The 14,841-nt window shown below is 56.5% G+C and overlaps 6 protein-coding genes across 6 annotated transcripts; 1 reads left to right on the plus strand and 5 right to left on the minus strand.

Moving 5' to 3' along the window:
* Nucleotides 1–43: 43 nt before the first annotated feature.
* CkaCkLH20_12448 (uncharacterized protein) lies at nucleotides 44–1,476 on the minus strand (the record flags this gene model as incomplete). The annotated part of the gene is made up of 2 exons (XM_038895161.1): nucleotides 44–1,190; nucleotides 1,256–1,476. The coding sequence occupies 2 exons, from the start codon at nucleotides 1,474–1,476 to the stop codon at nucleotides 44–46; spliced, it is 1,368 nt and encodes a 455-aa protein (XP_038739550.1).
* Nucleotides 1,477–1,963: 487 nt separating this feature from the next.
* Nucleotides 1,964–2,426, minus strand: CkaCkLH20_12449 (peptidase inhibitor I9; the record flags this gene model as incomplete). The annotated part of the gene is made up of 4 exons (XM_038895162.1): nucleotides 1,964–2,054; nucleotides 2,122–2,190; nucleotides 2,247–2,287; nucleotides 2,343–2,426. 4 exons carry the CDS (start codon nucleotides 2,424–2,426, stop codon nucleotides 1,964–1,966), a joined length of 285 nt encoding a protein of 94 aa, XP_038739551.1.
* Nucleotides 2,427–3,772: 1,346 nt separating this feature from the next.
* CkaCkLH20_12450 (AARP2CN domain-containing protein) lies at nucleotides 3,773–7,442 on the plus strand (the record flags this gene model as incomplete). Its single annotated transcript, XM_038895163.1, has 5 exons — nucleotides 3,773–3,833; nucleotides 3,893–3,963; nucleotides 4,020–4,332; nucleotides 4,438–6,486; nucleotides 6,544–7,442. The coding sequence occupies 5 exons, from the start codon at nucleotides 3,773–3,775 to the stop codon at nucleotides 7,440–7,442; spliced, it is 3,393 nt and encodes a 1,130-aa protein (XP_038739552.1).
* Nucleotides 7,443–7,737: 295 nt separating this feature from the next.
* Nucleotides 7,738–9,079, minus strand: CkaCkLH20_12451 (putative WD domain-containing protein; the record flags this gene model as incomplete). Its single annotated transcript, XM_038895164.1, has 2 exons — nucleotides 7,738–8,781; nucleotides 8,849–9,079. The coding sequence occupies 2 exons, from the start codon at nucleotides 9,077–9,079 to the stop codon at nucleotides 7,738–7,740; spliced, it is 1,275 nt and encodes a 424-aa protein (XP_038739553.1).
* A 418-nt stretch (nucleotides 9,080–9,497) lies between these two features.
* CkaCkLH20_12452 (putative C6 zinc finger domain-containing protein) lies at nucleotides 9,498–10,937 on the minus strand (the record flags this gene model as incomplete). The annotated part of the gene is made up of 1 exon (XM_038895165.1): nucleotides 9,498–10,937. The coding sequence occupies one exon, from the start codon at nucleotides 10,935–10,937 to the stop codon at nucleotides 9,498–9,500; it is 1,440 nt and encodes a 479-aa protein (XP_038739554.1).
* Nucleotides 10,938–12,533: 1,596 nt separating this feature from the next.
* Nucleotides 12,534–14,626, minus strand: CkaCkLH20_12453 (MFS aflatoxin efflux; the record flags this gene model as incomplete). Its single annotated transcript, XM_038895166.1, has 5 exons — nucleotides 12,534–13,183; nucleotides 13,239–13,645; nucleotides 13,702–13,783; nucleotides 13,842–14,023; nucleotides 14,082–14,626. The coding sequence occupies 5 exons, from the start codon at nucleotides 14,624–14,626 to the stop codon at nucleotides 12,534–12,536; spliced, it is 1,866 nt and encodes a 621-aa protein (XP_038739555.1).
* Between the last annotated feature and the right edge of the window lie 215 nt (nucleotides 14,627–14,841).

The raw sequence follows: 14,841 nt of genomic DNA on the forward strand, positions 1-14,841 counted from the left end.
GGGGCGGCTCTGCAAGAACCGCGGGTTAGAGGTAGGGATGCGTTCACTGGATCTTGCCCACCCCGTTCAAACGGAGGTACACGTCAGTGCCCCAGCCGTATAAGCTCTGGACAGCAATGCCGCCTCCAAAATACTCGGCATAGGCGCGGCTCAGCGGCAGCCCATATCCAAGGCCTGCTATCGAGCTGCCCCCAGCGCTCGCGCTCGAAATCACATTCAACCCGTCGCTGTCGGAACCCGGGAACTCGTCGTCTTCGGAGAAGGTGGTGAAGGAGTACGACCAGATGTTTGGCAGCACCTCGGGAGCGATGCCGCCGCCTCGGTCTCTAATCCGAATGGTCACGCCAGGGGCATTGTCATCCAATGGTCGAATGGCGTCGCTCCTGAATTCGCCTCTCGTCTCCTTGGGCACCTCGATCTTGACAGGCTTCCGCGAAGGGGGCTCCGGCGCTATCGTGACCACAATTGGCTCCTTATTGTCGCGGTGTTCTACGGTCGCCCTGAAGGCGTTCTTGAGCAGCTCGGTGACGATGTACTCCAGGTGCATGGGCACGAAGGCGAAGGTTGTGTCGGGCTCGCCGTCGATGACGAGCTGGGGACGCACACCGTAGCGCAGTTCGCAAATGTCGGCGACGAAGCCGGCGCAGGACTCGATGATGTGGGCAGGACGCAAGGCGGTGTCGATGACGCCGATATAGCTGGGGTGTTCCGGGCACGGGGTCGGGCTGGCGCCCGGGTCGAAGTGCGGCTGGGAGCTGTAGTGCAAGGCGATGTGCTGCTCGGCGACGAGGCGGGTGCCGATGCGGGCGCGGAGGTGCTCGTCGAGGAAGCGGGTCACCTCGGCCGGGCTGATGTAGCGGCGACACTCGAGGAAGCCGCGGGCGAGGATAGGTATCGTGTCGGTGTGTGTCGCCACGAGCTCGGCGAGGACTTCGGTAAAGCGGATTTCGTCGTCGAGTGTGCGGACTGCGGGCTCGCCGCCCTCGCTGCCTTTGGTCCACCAGGGGAGCAAGGTCGATAGGGAGTGGACGTAGTTGTTGTAAATTCTGCTAATGTTGGGGTTGGAGACTACGATGTAGGGTAGGTTTCGAAGGGCCTGGATGCGGTGCGCAAGGCGGATCGGCAGGAGGGAGAGGGTGAAGTTGGCCGAGGACAGGAGAGACTTTTCGCTCAGAGGAGGACGTCCATGTCTGCACGGTCGGCGGTGTCAGCAAAAGAAACCCGGCAGCGGAAGGACACCCAAGGGTCTCCATACTTGACCAAGTCAGCGAGGCTCAAGGGGTGCTGAGTCTTCTTGGCCAGTTGCACAATCTCGTGGTCGTCGACGCGCGACAGGTACGGCGAGGATCCGCCATCCGCTTGGCTGTGGCCGTGGCTGTGGCGTGACGAAAAGAAACGATCAAGACGAAGAGCATGGGCGCGGAGTATTGTCCTCTGGGGCCGGAGCTGCCTCAATGGTCTCGCGATGCTTCTCATGGCGGCATTGTAGGTATCGTGTGTCCATAGGGATGTTGGCGGTCAAGAAATCGGTGGTAGGTACTAGGTGGTGATTAATGGGAGAGGATGAGATCATACGCATCGGGAATCGCTTGAGACGGCTTGTATGCAGGGAGCTGGTTCTAGCGCGGTCACCGGGTACTTGCCCGGGCGTGCTTTGAGGGGCTGGGCTGGGGGGGGTAATGGCCTAGACCACCCCTGTATTCATCCTCCGCGCCGGGTGGTGAGACACGCGGAGGCCGACGCCAACCGCGGGGCACCTCAAGCCGGGTGATGTGCTGAGGGGACTGTTGCAGCGTGGATTCCGTGGTGTTTGTTCCAAAGGCATGCACGTTTCTACGAGGAGATGAAGACGCGAGTAGCGTGGAAGTATAGCATCAAGTCATTACAAATGTCATGAATCTAGGGAAGCTATGTGCTGAATCAGGTACACAGCTTATCAGAGCCCCAAGCACCCCGTCGATGTCTATTGGGTGCGGACCTCCTGGTCCTTCTCGACGTGCTTCACGTGCTCGTGGTTCTCGAGGGTCGAAATTTGGTCCTGGGGGAAGTCGACGCTGTTGGGGAACGGGTTAGCTACGCTGTCGCGACAGACGAGTCTATATCGTGGGAGGGTTGTCTTACGAGAAGCCCTTGATCAGGCTGTACTCGTGTCCGATCTTTCCACCCTGGTCCTCAGCGTGCTTCTTGGCCCTGGTGCTTTCGTTAGTAATTCCCATAAATGCAGAAGATGCAAGATGGCGACTTACGCCTGGAACTGCTCGGGAGTGGCATCCTCCTTGCAGGTGACCTGGGAAGGAACGTCAGAATCAGGCAGCTTCCCGAAGAACAGCGTCGCTTCTCACAATGTAGGTAGGCATGTTGATGGTTTTGGTGGTATGGATCGGGTGTCGGAGATGGTAGAGGGTGCTGGCTGTGACAGGATGCAGAGGTTGGGATATTTGGGTTGGCAAGAGCAAACGAGAGTGCGGCTGGCAGGCAGACTTTATAAACCGCCCGGCAGGTCTCATACGTGCCCGGTTTTCTGGATTGCAGGTGCCTTAGGGAAGGTAGGTAGACAGAGGGAAGGTTGCCCACCTGTGCTCTCTTGGACGGGGGTGGAACTTCGCGACTGGCCGGGAACTAAAAGTGAAGGAGGGGAATGGGGGACAAGGTCCATGCCACGTTTGTGTGATACGTATGGGAGCATTCAAGGTCCTATCCATCGTATGGACCGGGTGGGTGGCCTCTTCCGTCACAGAAGCCTCCATCAATGCCTGGAGAAGTCGACGGCGCCGGGAAATAAAGACGCGGCACCGCGGGCACTTCGACGTCCCACACACACAAACACACACACACACTCCAGGAAATACGTCATCTCATCCTCGACACCGCGTGTGTGCTGTGCGTAAGGAACCTTAGCTTTCTGACCTCTGCACTAACCTAGCCAAGCAAACCACCACGCAGTCCTCCAACTTCGAAGCCATGTCTCGCAGCGAGAAGTAGCCCTGGCCACAGCGCGCATGGAGCGCCGTATGGCATCCTCGCATCCGAGCGAACACGCCCGACACGTCTACTGTGCACTACCTTAGATAAGTATGCTGCTACCCTACCTTGGAGATAAGAGGCTTTACCAACCATATCTGGCGCCTCGTGCGTCTCGTTTCTTCACGCATCCTGCCACTGCCTGCTCGCAGATGATTGCGGAGCCCATTGATGTCTTGTGACTCGAGGAGACGGCCAATCATGGCGTTTCTTCCATGTATCATCATCTGCCTCGACTGTTCGTCATCGGCCATGCCGTCACCGCTGACAGCGGCTGCAGTGGTGGAAGCCTCAAGAAGATGTTTGGCTGGATAGGTGCTGTCTTCTGCTCATCTCGTGTTTTTTCCTTCATTCTGCTGAGCAAGTCACATGAGTGGTCTTTGGTTGTGGCCGTCGATCTGAGAACGGGAAGATGCATCGCCAACCCGCCGGAAAATATCAGTCTTTCTACTCGCTTATCTCAAGCCATCGTCTTCCAGCTGGGAAGGCAGCGCAACAGCTTCCCTTCTTCGATGATCATGCTCAACCGTGCCCTCTCCAACAGGAGGGAGGGGCACAGAGGGGTAAAGCCGCCACCTGGTTAAGGTAGGTACCGGTGGGGGTTACATCTTATCGATAAACTGATAAGATACTTAGGTCTCCACAACAAATTTTCTGGTCGACCTTTCATCGCCGCGGCGTCGCGACCAGAAAAAAAAATCCCAGACGGCTGTCTTTCGTCGTGTTGCTGTAGGAATCTCCAACCGCCACCATGGAAGACCAAGTGCACAAGCCTCACCGCAAGGCGAAAGAGAAGAAGGGGCACACGGGAGGTACGCAACCAAGTACTTCAATTCGCATCCGACTCAATACCTGACATACTTTACCACAGACCGAAACCCCAAGGCCTTCACCTTCTCCAACCCCGGAAAGCTCCTCAAGTCGGCCGCGCGATCTTCCGATGTACGAGCCTCCTAATTAGTGAGCGTGGGCAGTGGCTGACGTGTATGCTTCGACAGATCAAAGAACGGCGACTCCATGTTCCCCTCGTCGACCGACTTCCCGATGAGCCGCCGCCGAGGCTGGTCGCGATCGTCGGACCGCCTGGCGTCGGCAAGACGACTCTGCTCAAATCCCTGATCCGCCGATACGCCAAAGAGAGCATCTCCGACCCCCAGGGGCCCGTCACCGTCGTTACCTCCAAGAAACAGCGATTGACCTTCATCGAGTGTCCGAACGACCTCGAGGGCATGGTCGACATATGCAAGGTGGCCGATCTCGTCATCAATCTGCTGGACGCCAACTATGGCTTTGAGATGGAGACAATGGAGTGTAAGTTTTGAGCCATCCGCAGTGGTCGCCAGCGACTCGCAAGCTAACTCCTAACCGTCCTCAACTGTTTGTCGAATATTGGCATTCCGGGTTCCGTCCTGACAGTCCTGACGCACTTGGATCTGTTCAAGAAGCCACAGGCATTGAAGGATGCGAAGAAGCGCCTCAAGAAGCGACTCTGGACCGAGTTGTACCAGGGCGCACACGTCTTCTATCTCTCGGGAGTAATGAACGGCCGATACCCCGACCGCGAAATCCACAACCTCTCTCGCTTCCTCTCGGTCATGAAGAATCCGCGACCTCTCGTTTGGAGAAATTCCCACCCCTACACCGTCATCGACAGCTACCGCGATATCACCCACCCGACCAAGATTGAGGAGGATCCAAAGTGCGACCGCTCGGTCGTCTTTTCGGGATACCTTCGAGGCACAAATTTCGCGGCGGAGAATCAAAAAGTCCACATCCCTGGGTTGGGCGACTTCACGGCTTCGAACGTGGAGGTTCTCCCGGACCCCTGCCCTACTCCGGCCATGGAACAGGCCCTGGCCAAGATCACAGGCAAGACGACGCGCCGACGCTTGGACGAGAAGGAAAAGAAGCTGTACGCGCCCATGTCAGACCGCAGTGGTCTCAAGATTGATGGGGATGCGATCTGGATCACGAGAGAGAAGGGCTTCAACTTTGACAAGGAGGACGAGGACGGTGAGAGGGGCGAGGGTGAGGAACTGATTGTGGGTCTGCAGGGCGAGCGAAAGCTCTTGGGCCAGACCGATGCTGCGGTGCAACTTTTCAAGGGTGGCGAGGAACTCAAGCATGTTGATGAGGAGGAAGACACTGGTCGAAAGACTATGCGACACGCACGCGTCGCGGACCGCGACGGCGACTCCGACGACGAAGTTCCCGACGACGAAGGCTTCGTCAGTGGTGAAGAAGAAGGCGAATCCGACGTTGAAGAGGAGTTTGACGAGGGCAAGCTGGGCAGGATGTTCCGGAAAGACTCGGAGGAGGACGTTCAACACGAAGACATCGCTTTCGCCGATAGTGACTCCGACCTTGGCTCAATATCGGGGCTCGAAGATGAGGATGGCGAGATGGACGACGACGACGACGACGAGGACTTCGACTCGGACGAGGAGGCCGCCGCGTTAAAGTGGAAGGAGAACATGGCCGAGCGTGCAAAGAAGCTGCACGGCAAGCGGCGCTCTTACCACACACCAAACCTCGCTAGATTCATGTACGATGCCTCCTTGACGCCGGAGGAAGCACTGGCGAAGTGGCGCGGCGAAGAAGAAGAGGAGGAAGAGGATGACATCGAGGCATCCGACGATGAGGAGTTCTTCAAGAAGTCCAAGCAGGAGAAGGAAGACAAGGTGGAGGACAGATCGATACCCGTGTACGACTACGAGGATCTGGCGGCGAAGTGGTCTCAGCAAGCGAGCGTAGAGGCTTTGCGGCGACGATTCACCACCGCATCGTTGCGCGATGGCGGCGACGACGAGGACGGCGAGGATGAGGATGAGTTCGACGGCATCGACGACGAGGACGAGGACGACGAAGGTGATGGTGTCTTTGAGGACCTTGAGACGGGGGAACAGCACGGCCCTGAAGAAGCTACCGAGGAGAAGGACTTCGAAGACGAGCGTGAGAAGAACGCAAAACGCAAAGAGGAACTCAAGCTGCGTTTCGAAGAAGAAGATCGAGAGGGTTTCATGAACGACAAAGCCAACGCCCGTCGGGAAGGTGGCGACCAGGAGTTCGGGGAGGACGAGTGGTACGAGTCGCAGAAGGCCCTGATCCAGAAGCAGCTGGACATCAACAAGGCCGAGTTCGAAAACCTCGACGGGAGGCAACGAGTCGCCGTGGAGGGTTACAAGGCCGGCAAGTATGCGAAAATCGTCATCGAGGGCGTCCCAGCCGAGTTCTTGCAACAATTCAACCCGAAAATGCCCATCATTCTTGGAGGCCTAACCCCTACCGAAGACCGTTTCGGATTCATCCACGCGCGCATCAAGAAGCACCGATGGCACAAGAAGATTCTCAAAACCAACGACCCCTTGATCTTCTCCCTCGGCTGGAGGCGTTTCCAGTCCCTTCCCATTTACTCAATGTCTGACAACAGACAACGCCAGAGACAGGTCAAGTACACAAGTGAACGTATGTGTTGCCACCTTGAAAGCGCTAGGGAATATCGCTGACATCTGCTTCGTGTAGACATGCACTGCTTCGCGCAGTTCTACGGACCGCTGATTGCTCCCAACACCGGTTTTGTGTGCTTCAACTCCTTCTCCTCGGCCAACCCCGGGTTCCGGGTAGCAGCCACAGGAACGGTCCTCAGTGTTGATGAGTCAACGGAGATAGTGAAGAAGCTGAAGCTTGTGGGAACGCCTGCCAAGATTTACCGCAATACGGCGTACATCCAAAACATGTTCTCGTCATCCCTGGAAATTGCCAAGTTTGAAGGGGCGAGTATCAAGACAGTGTCGGGAATTCGCGGACAGATCAAGCGCGCCCTATCCAAGCCCGAAGGCCACTTCCGCGCCACCTTTGAGGACAAGATCCTCTACAGCGACATCGTGTTCCTGCGGGCGTGGTACCCGATCAAGCCGCACCGCTTCTACAACCCTGTGACGAACCTCATCGGATGGCAGGCGATGCGTCTGACGGGTGAAGTGCGCCGCGCCGAGGGCATCGCGACGCCGCTGCAGAAGAACAGCCAGTACCGCAAGATCGAGCGCGAGACACGTCACTTCAACCCGCTGCGCGTCCCTCGTGCCCTCGCGGCCGAGCTGCCCTTCAAGTCGCAGATCGTGGAGAAGCGCAAGCAGAAGAAGGATACGTACATGCAGAAGCGCGCGGTGGTGCTGAACAAGGAGGAGAAGACGGCGCGCAATCTGCTGCAGCAGCTCACGACGATCCGTAACGACAAGGTGGCGCGTCGCGCGGCCAAGAAGGAGGAGAAGAGGGCCGAGTATCGCAAGAAGGTGGCCGAGTCCGAGGAGAAGAAGGAGGCGAGGGAGAAGAAGGAGAGCAAAGAGTTCTGGCGCAAGAACGGCCGGAAACGCCAAGCAGCGGACGAGGGCGGCGGCGGCGGCCAGAAGCGCAGAAAGTAGCGAAAAAAAGTGTTTGGGCACATCGGGCGGCAGGTTGAGAAGAAAAGGTTTTCTACCCTAGTTCGTCAAGTAGAGTGTATAATCAAGGGCGCTTGGAAGTCATCTGCATCAGACAGGCGGATGCTTTGAATTCTGTCATTAGGGTATCTAAACATAAACAGGATCTCCTACAAGGATTGTGGCGTTTGGCGGCTTCGAAATAGTCCAGACCACCGAAGCCTGGGAAAAGTCTCCCGCAGCTGGCCCAGCATTTTCGGACAAGATTGATGGCTCGAGTTCAATGCACAAACGCGGATCAAGGCGTTGCCATCCTTGCCTTCACCATCGCCAGTTCAGAACTCTTGGCCCAAGTGCCACTCGGTGTCTGACGGTAGCATAGCAACTTGCCATCGTCGCCGGTGCTCGCCAGGATCTGGCCGTCGTCGTCGAAGCCAACGCGCCAGACAGGCGTTCTATGGCTGTCCAGCTTCGCGGTCTCCTGGAACACGTGCTTCACCTGGCCGGGCTGACCCGAGAAGTGCCGTTCTGCATGAGAACCAGACTTGGCGAGGCTTGCGCTGAGCCCTGACTGAGGTTGTTTGTCGCTTAGCTGTCCCGCCCTTGACGAAGCCTGTGCCAGGTGGTTTTCGTGCCTTGTGAGCTCTGTCGTCGACCACGACTTCGCGCTGTCGGGGGTGTGAGGCGTGTCGATGCGGAATACCCTGACAAAGCCGTCCTGGCAAGCCGTCGCAATGGTGTCGTACCCTCGAATGTTCCCCGGCGCCCACGCTACATCGCGCACGAGACCACGATGAACGCCGACCTCGACAGCCAGGTAGAACTCTCGTTGTGACTGGGCAACGCCATACGATGTCGTTAACACGTCTCTAGAGCGATAGACCTTGACCGAAGACATTCCTGCCACCACCAAACCTAGAGAGTCCGTCGCGACCCCCGCCCGCAGGGCATTGTAGCACGGGTCCGGGTTTGGGTCGAAGCGGACCTTGAAGCTGATCTCCTCGCCGCGGCTCGGTTTCGGGCATACGTTGAATTCGTCGATCGACGTGTACTCGGACATGTTCTCGGGTTGCTCGTTCTCGTACACCATCAGGCGGCCGTCGGAGGCAAGGAGGGCGAGGTAGGTATGCCGCGTCTCTTCGTTGTGCTTCATGGAGAAGGAGCGGTACGGGTATTTGGCGGAGCGCATTTCGTAGGCGGCTTTGCTGGTTGTCGCGCGATTGCTGGCGCTGAAGCGGCGGCCCGGGGCGGCGGAGGGGTCTTCTGCCCATAACTTGAAGCGGCCTTCGATCCCGAGCGATGCGATGAGGTTCGGGTAGACCGTCGGTGGTAGCCATTGGAGCTGCGGCACGAATGGGGGTCAATTGCTAGTCGTGGTGACAAGGCTTGCGGGCTGTCGGATGGCCTACCTCTAGAATCTCGCCGCCGTGAGCCCCCCAGGTATCGCAATGGTGCCATACCCCGTCTTTATGGCGATTGAAGACTTTGATCTTTCCGTCGACCGAGCCGGTCGCGCAGCGGTCGCCATAGGCGTTGAAGGCAACAGCTTGGACCAGGTCTTGGTGGCCGTGCTGGAGGTTCAGGTCGAATCCGGTCTTTTCCTCGGTGATCGCGGGTACTTCGTGAGGAAACGCCGCCATGTTGTGCAGTCGCGGATACTGACTGGGGCGTTCAATTGCGCTGCGCGGTGGAGATGTAGTTGAAGAGCCGGTGCGCGACAGATGAAGCTGTCGCAGAGAGGCTCGTCTGCCCCGCGTGGAAAAAGGTACGTACATTTTGTCCTCAACTCAAATACGCAGTACAGCAACTGTCCGTGAGCCAACTCCTCGTTATAAGAGATTTCCCCGGCTCAAGATGCCACGATAGCCTCTGTCGTGGTAGTAGCTGGCCAAAACTGCTGCAATTATTCAACTACATCGTACTGGAACCCGAGGGCTGGGCTGGCATATCAACTGCTCCATCGCCGCAAGAGACCGAGCCGACCCATTCCGCTTCCGCCGTTCATAGTATACATCACCCAGGCCCTCAAGCTTGCCTCTCCGTGCTAATTTAGCTTGCTCACGTCTCTTCGACTTTTATATTCAATTCACGAAGCTTCTCATAGAGAGCAGGTATTCCCTTCCCAAACGAGAGTGACTCCGCTACCTCTTTCAAAGGATGCACCGGACCGTAACTAATCTTCTCTGCCGTCGCCAAGATGTTTCGAACGGTAGTACCGTCCCAGAAGTTCTCCTTCTGCGGATAGTCTCGAAGAAGACGGAGAGCCCTCTTTTGGACGTCGGGATCCTGACAGCTCACTATGATGAAGTACAGGGGCGGGATGATGCCAATGTCCATCGTGAAAGATCGAGGTAGGATTGCGGTCTCTTTTTGTCTTGCCGCGAGCCCCTTGTGTATTATTGCAGCTATTGACACTAGTTCTGCGTATCGGGCTACGATGTCGGGCGACTGAGATCGTTCGTGTGGCTTTTGGCGTAGATTGTGGCACAGGAGACGTGCGCAGCTGTAGTGCAACGTATCTAAGCATACCGAGTAGTACTCTCCCGTTCCGGTTGCGGGTGCCTGAGGTTTTGCTAGGAATCGCTCAAAGAGGCCCGGCATGCGTTCGCCCTTTCGTGTCAAGATGTCGTGTTGACGTCTGGGTATGGGTTGAGACCAGAATTCATCGTCCCCCTGGTGCTGGCGATTCAGCCAGACGAGAGCAAACACGTCACGCGTGTACTGTACGATAACCCGGTGAGCATGCGTAATGGATTCGAATTCCCCCAGAGGGGTATCGTCAAGTTCTCGCCCTTCGTACAGCTTGATAGAGATGACGGGCTTGAAGTTCTCGGCAAACAGTGCACACGAAACTTCCCAGGTGGCGAACAGCCGAAGTATGTAGTCCATACCGAGCTGATCCTCTGTAGACCAGTCGCGGGTGTTCCGAAGCTCATTCAGCGTACTCATAGGCAGGCTCTCGATAATTCGCAAGCCGTTTGATAAGTGAGTCAGGGCCGGTCTCCAGTTGTTTCGTAAAGTCTCGATGCAGACGAAGGATACGCAGCAGAGCAGCGTGACGGTGATTCTGTCTTTCATTGGTACGTGGGCATAGCTAGAAAGCTTGGACATTGCTGTACCATACTGCTGGATCGTGAAGATTTCGAGCTCTCGAGGCGACGGACCGTCCTCGGACTCGGGCAGCGCCGACTGGTAGATGTGATACGCGGAGCCGAGGGCAACGATGGCATGTTTGACAGCCGCGTCTGAATGGCTCAGCTGGGGAGCTAGTCTGCTCCAGAAACTCGTGAGATTGGTGACGTGGTTGCAGAGACCGGCTCCCGCGACGTGACGGAAGCGGTGGAAATACAGACGTTCGGCTTGGGTGCCGTCGATATCGGCGACGAGTGGTCTCAGGACACGCAGAGCCTGGTTGTCGGCCCAAGGTTGTACGTGTTGCTCCTGAAGAGCCAGAGCCCCGACGCACGAGTTATCGGGCGGCCTCGGCCGCGCCGGCATTGCTTTGTCGTAGCCATCACAGGTTCGTCCAGTCGACGTACACCGCGCGCAACTAGGACGTTCTTCTCCGCATTTGATGCGTCTAATCCTGCACGATAGCAACGTTGGTCAACAGCTCCCGAGCCTATGACGAGCATGGGGAGTATGGGCAGCAAAATCTTACTTGCTACTGAAGGTCAGTACACGAAGACGGGTTTCGAACGAATAAGTAGGCTTCTCACCATGTGAGACATCCAGTTCGGACTTTGGGTTTGCTCGCCCTTTTGCGCTTCGTGGGAGCAACGTCCTGCTTCGGCGTGGGCGTGGGCGTGGGCGTGGGCGCTGGTGCTAGATCCGAACTCTTGGACAGAGGAACCATTGCAGCGTTGCCTCGAGTGAGTGCGGCCGAGTAGCGAATGACTTTGAAAGCCAAGAAGCCCTCAGTCAGAGAGAGTCTATCGAGCGATTGTTGAATCAACCCCATTCAAGGCTGCGATTGAGTCTGATTGCGATGGCGAGATGGCGAGAAAGGTCGTGATTACACGAATTGGATGGGCAAAATGATCTCGAAAGTACGTGAAGAAGCGTCGCTCATCCTCGTCCTTGCCCGGATTAGCTGCATTGGCAGCGTAGGTCGGCGCAGGTCGGCTGATGGACGTTCGAAGAGCCAGTAACATACGCCGCGACGAATGCGGGTTCGAACGACCTTAGCTGAGTGAAGTCGTATTAAGGTGCAAACAAGTTTCTGGGCTTGGCGGCTGAGAGAAGTTAGTTAGAGACAAAGAAGACATGTGGTGATGCAGTCTGGCGAAAGCAACTCAGGACGCCTGAATTAGATGATGTACGTATTCGGAATTTGAACTGGCTTCTGTCGACGCTCATTACTCGGACAATGTGATCGAGGTCTCAGACTAGTAAATGTCGACCTGGATCGGGAATAGGCCGAGTTTGAAAGCAACTTTAAGTTCAAGGGCTTTACACTTCTGTCGTTGCAGTTCCCCTCCTCTTGTGAGTTCTCCACCTCCGGCAGACGTTGGGCTTACAGTTGGATCCCGAGCAGGATTTAAAGAGGGCTAAGGCGGTAGGGAATGGTTCTTGACGGCGCGGTGTTGTTGTTGATAAGTATCAATTGAAGTTGCGATGAAGCAAGCCGCCGCTGAAGACGGATACGCGGCGGCAGCCTAATTGTTCAATGTCCAGGGTCCAGAACGGCCCATTGCGACTTACCTAAGTGAGGTGAGCGCAGGTCCCCTCCTACCCATCTGTCGGTGAGGCACAGCGCTGTAAGTCTGGACGTCCCTACAGTCGCAGTTCACTTACTCGGAATGAAGACAGCTATTTCACACACAAATACTGACTGACCTTACGATCCGACCGTCTGTATCTTGGGGTTTCATGATGAATCTACGGAGCAAGACGGCGCGTAAATCTTACCATTCATCCGACGCCGCTGGGCATTGAGAAGTATGTGCATTCCATTTCTATGCATCTAATTACCATACCGATCCACCAACACGGATGATCGTACCATTATTCTACAAGTCGACGGCCGTATTCATTATCATTACCTATGCACCGTACTGTTATACTCTTTCTCTTGGCCGGTACCCCTTCTCATCATGTCTCTGCTTCGGGCTCGATTCTGCTCTCACGGTTCCGCCCCTTCTTGATGTTCCGCCACTCCATGCACAAAGCGCAGAGAAGTGTCGCCAGGGCCAGTCCCATGCCGGCCAAGAAGATCCGGGTACACGCGTAGTTGTATGCCTGAACCACGACGTCCAAGAACTGGGCTGGTACAACCTTGTGCAAATCGGTGGCACCGATCTTGACGATGGCTTGGGCTGGCAGGCCTGGGATACCCGAGAGCTCAGATACCAGCATGTTGCTCAGGATTGACTGTCCAACCGAGACGAAGATGGCCGCTCCCAGCTGCTGCGCAAAGAAGCTGATCGAGACTCCCGTTGACACGTCTTCCCTGGGAAACACGGCCTGTACGGCGAGGCCGACAGTCTGCATGCCAAAGCCCAAGCCGAAGCCCGTCAGGAACTGGTAACCGATCCAGTGGGCCGAGCTGATTCCTGGCGTGAAGGTGCTCATCAGCCCCAGTCCTGTTGCCATGATACACGGGCACAGGATCATGGACGGCACGTAATAGCCAATCTTTTGTGTTGCGCCTCCCGAGATGATGGATGACGCCACAATGCTAAGCACGAGTGGCAGCGTATAGATGCCCGAATCGACAGGGTTTGCGCCCTGGACAGCTTGGACTGCAGTCAAAGTCAGCATTGATTCTCTCATGACCCAGGTTGCGTTGTCACTCACACCAGAGGGGGAGGTAGTAGACGGCCAACATCATGGAGCCGGCCAAGAAGAACATGAAGAACGCGCCGGCCAACATCGTTCTCTGCGTGATGATCCTGACGGGTACAGTCGCCGTCTTGGGCATAAACACCTGAACGGCGGCAAAGGCGCTGAAGGCAACCCCAAAGACGATAAAGAGGGCGATGATGCGTCCATCGTTCCAAGCGTAAGTCGCGCCGCCCCACTCCAGGGCCAGCAGAAGTGACACGATCGAAGGGAGGAAGAAAAATGTCCCCAGGGGGTCGAGACGCAAGAAGTGCTGGGTGATAGTTGCCGGCTCTCGCGGTTGGTGCTTGGGAGCCTTGAGCATGAAGAACAGGTATACCAGAGCCGCACCTCCGATGGGAAGGTTCATGTAGAAGCACCAGCTGTTTCCGGGTGTTTAGCCAGGCACGTCAAGAGGGGCAAACTGTGGTTGACCTACCGCCATGTGACGTTTCCCGTGAAAGCACCGCCAATGAGAGGCCCGATGACGGAAGCGAGACCAAACACCATACCAAAGATGCCTGCTCGAGTGTGAGCACCAGCCAAGTCGACGTCTCCGTTGAGTTTATTGAGTCTTACCCTGGAACATTGGTCGCTTGTGCAACGGGATCATCGGGATCATGACCATCATAGCACCGGTGAAGATGCCCGCGGACCCAACTCCGGCAATGGCTCTGCCGGCAATCAAAGTGGCCGAGTTTGGCGCGACGCCGCAGAGGAGAGACCCGACCTCGAAGATGAATATGCTGCCGAGGAATGCCCTATGCGGATGAATGGTTAGAATGATGCTCTTCGAGAACGAGATGAGACTATCCTTACCAGCGAAGGTTGTAGAACTTGTAGACTCTGCCAAATACCAGCTGTGAAGCAGCAGTCGTGAGCATGTATGCCGATCCGTACCAGCCAATATCTCCCAAGCTCCCGAACTCGTCCGTGATACGAGGAATGGCTGTTGCGATGATCGTCCTGTCCAGGGCGACCAAGAACAAGGCGATGAAATTGGAGAAGATGACAAGCCAGAACTTGATGCTTTTCGGCTTGAAGTTCTCCTCGGCCTCATCAATCTCAACTGGCGGACCTGCCAGCGGCGGCTTCTCGAGATCGTTCTTCTCATCAACTTCGGGGTCCTTGGATACATCAACTTGGCTAGCAGTCGGTGACGCGTCGGCCGATATTATCGGGGTGTGGACCGTCACCTTCTCCTGTGTCAGACCCGGCGTATCCTCCGGCTTCTTGTCTTGGTGGTCGTCGCTCTCTCTGGTGGCCAATGTCGGCGTTGACGTGTTTGTCCTTCGGAAGGTCTCACCCGTCACGGATGCGCCGTCGACCTCGGCGGGCTTCGGAGTCGGCATCGTATCGGCCATTGTAAGTCACAATACCACGGCCTGGATAAGGAATTGCGATACCACAAGGGCAACAACACCAATGAGGGCGCGTTTGAAGAACTGGAAACGAGAACACCAGACGCGTGTGAGAGAGAGCTAGGCGGGCAGTGGGAAATATTGATTAATGGATGGACAAGCGGCAGTTCGTCCGGACTTTTTTCCCCCAGGCGCACGGTCAGATCACAGACGGGCTA

This window comes from Colletotrichum karsti (genome assembly GCF_011947395.1).
Source record: "Colletotrichum karsti strain CkLH20 chromosome Unknown Scaffold59, whole genome shotgun sequence".
NCBI classification, from domain to species: Eukaryota; Fungi; Ascomycota; class Sordariomycetes; order Glomerellales; family Glomerellaceae; genus Colletotrichum; species Colletotrichum karsti.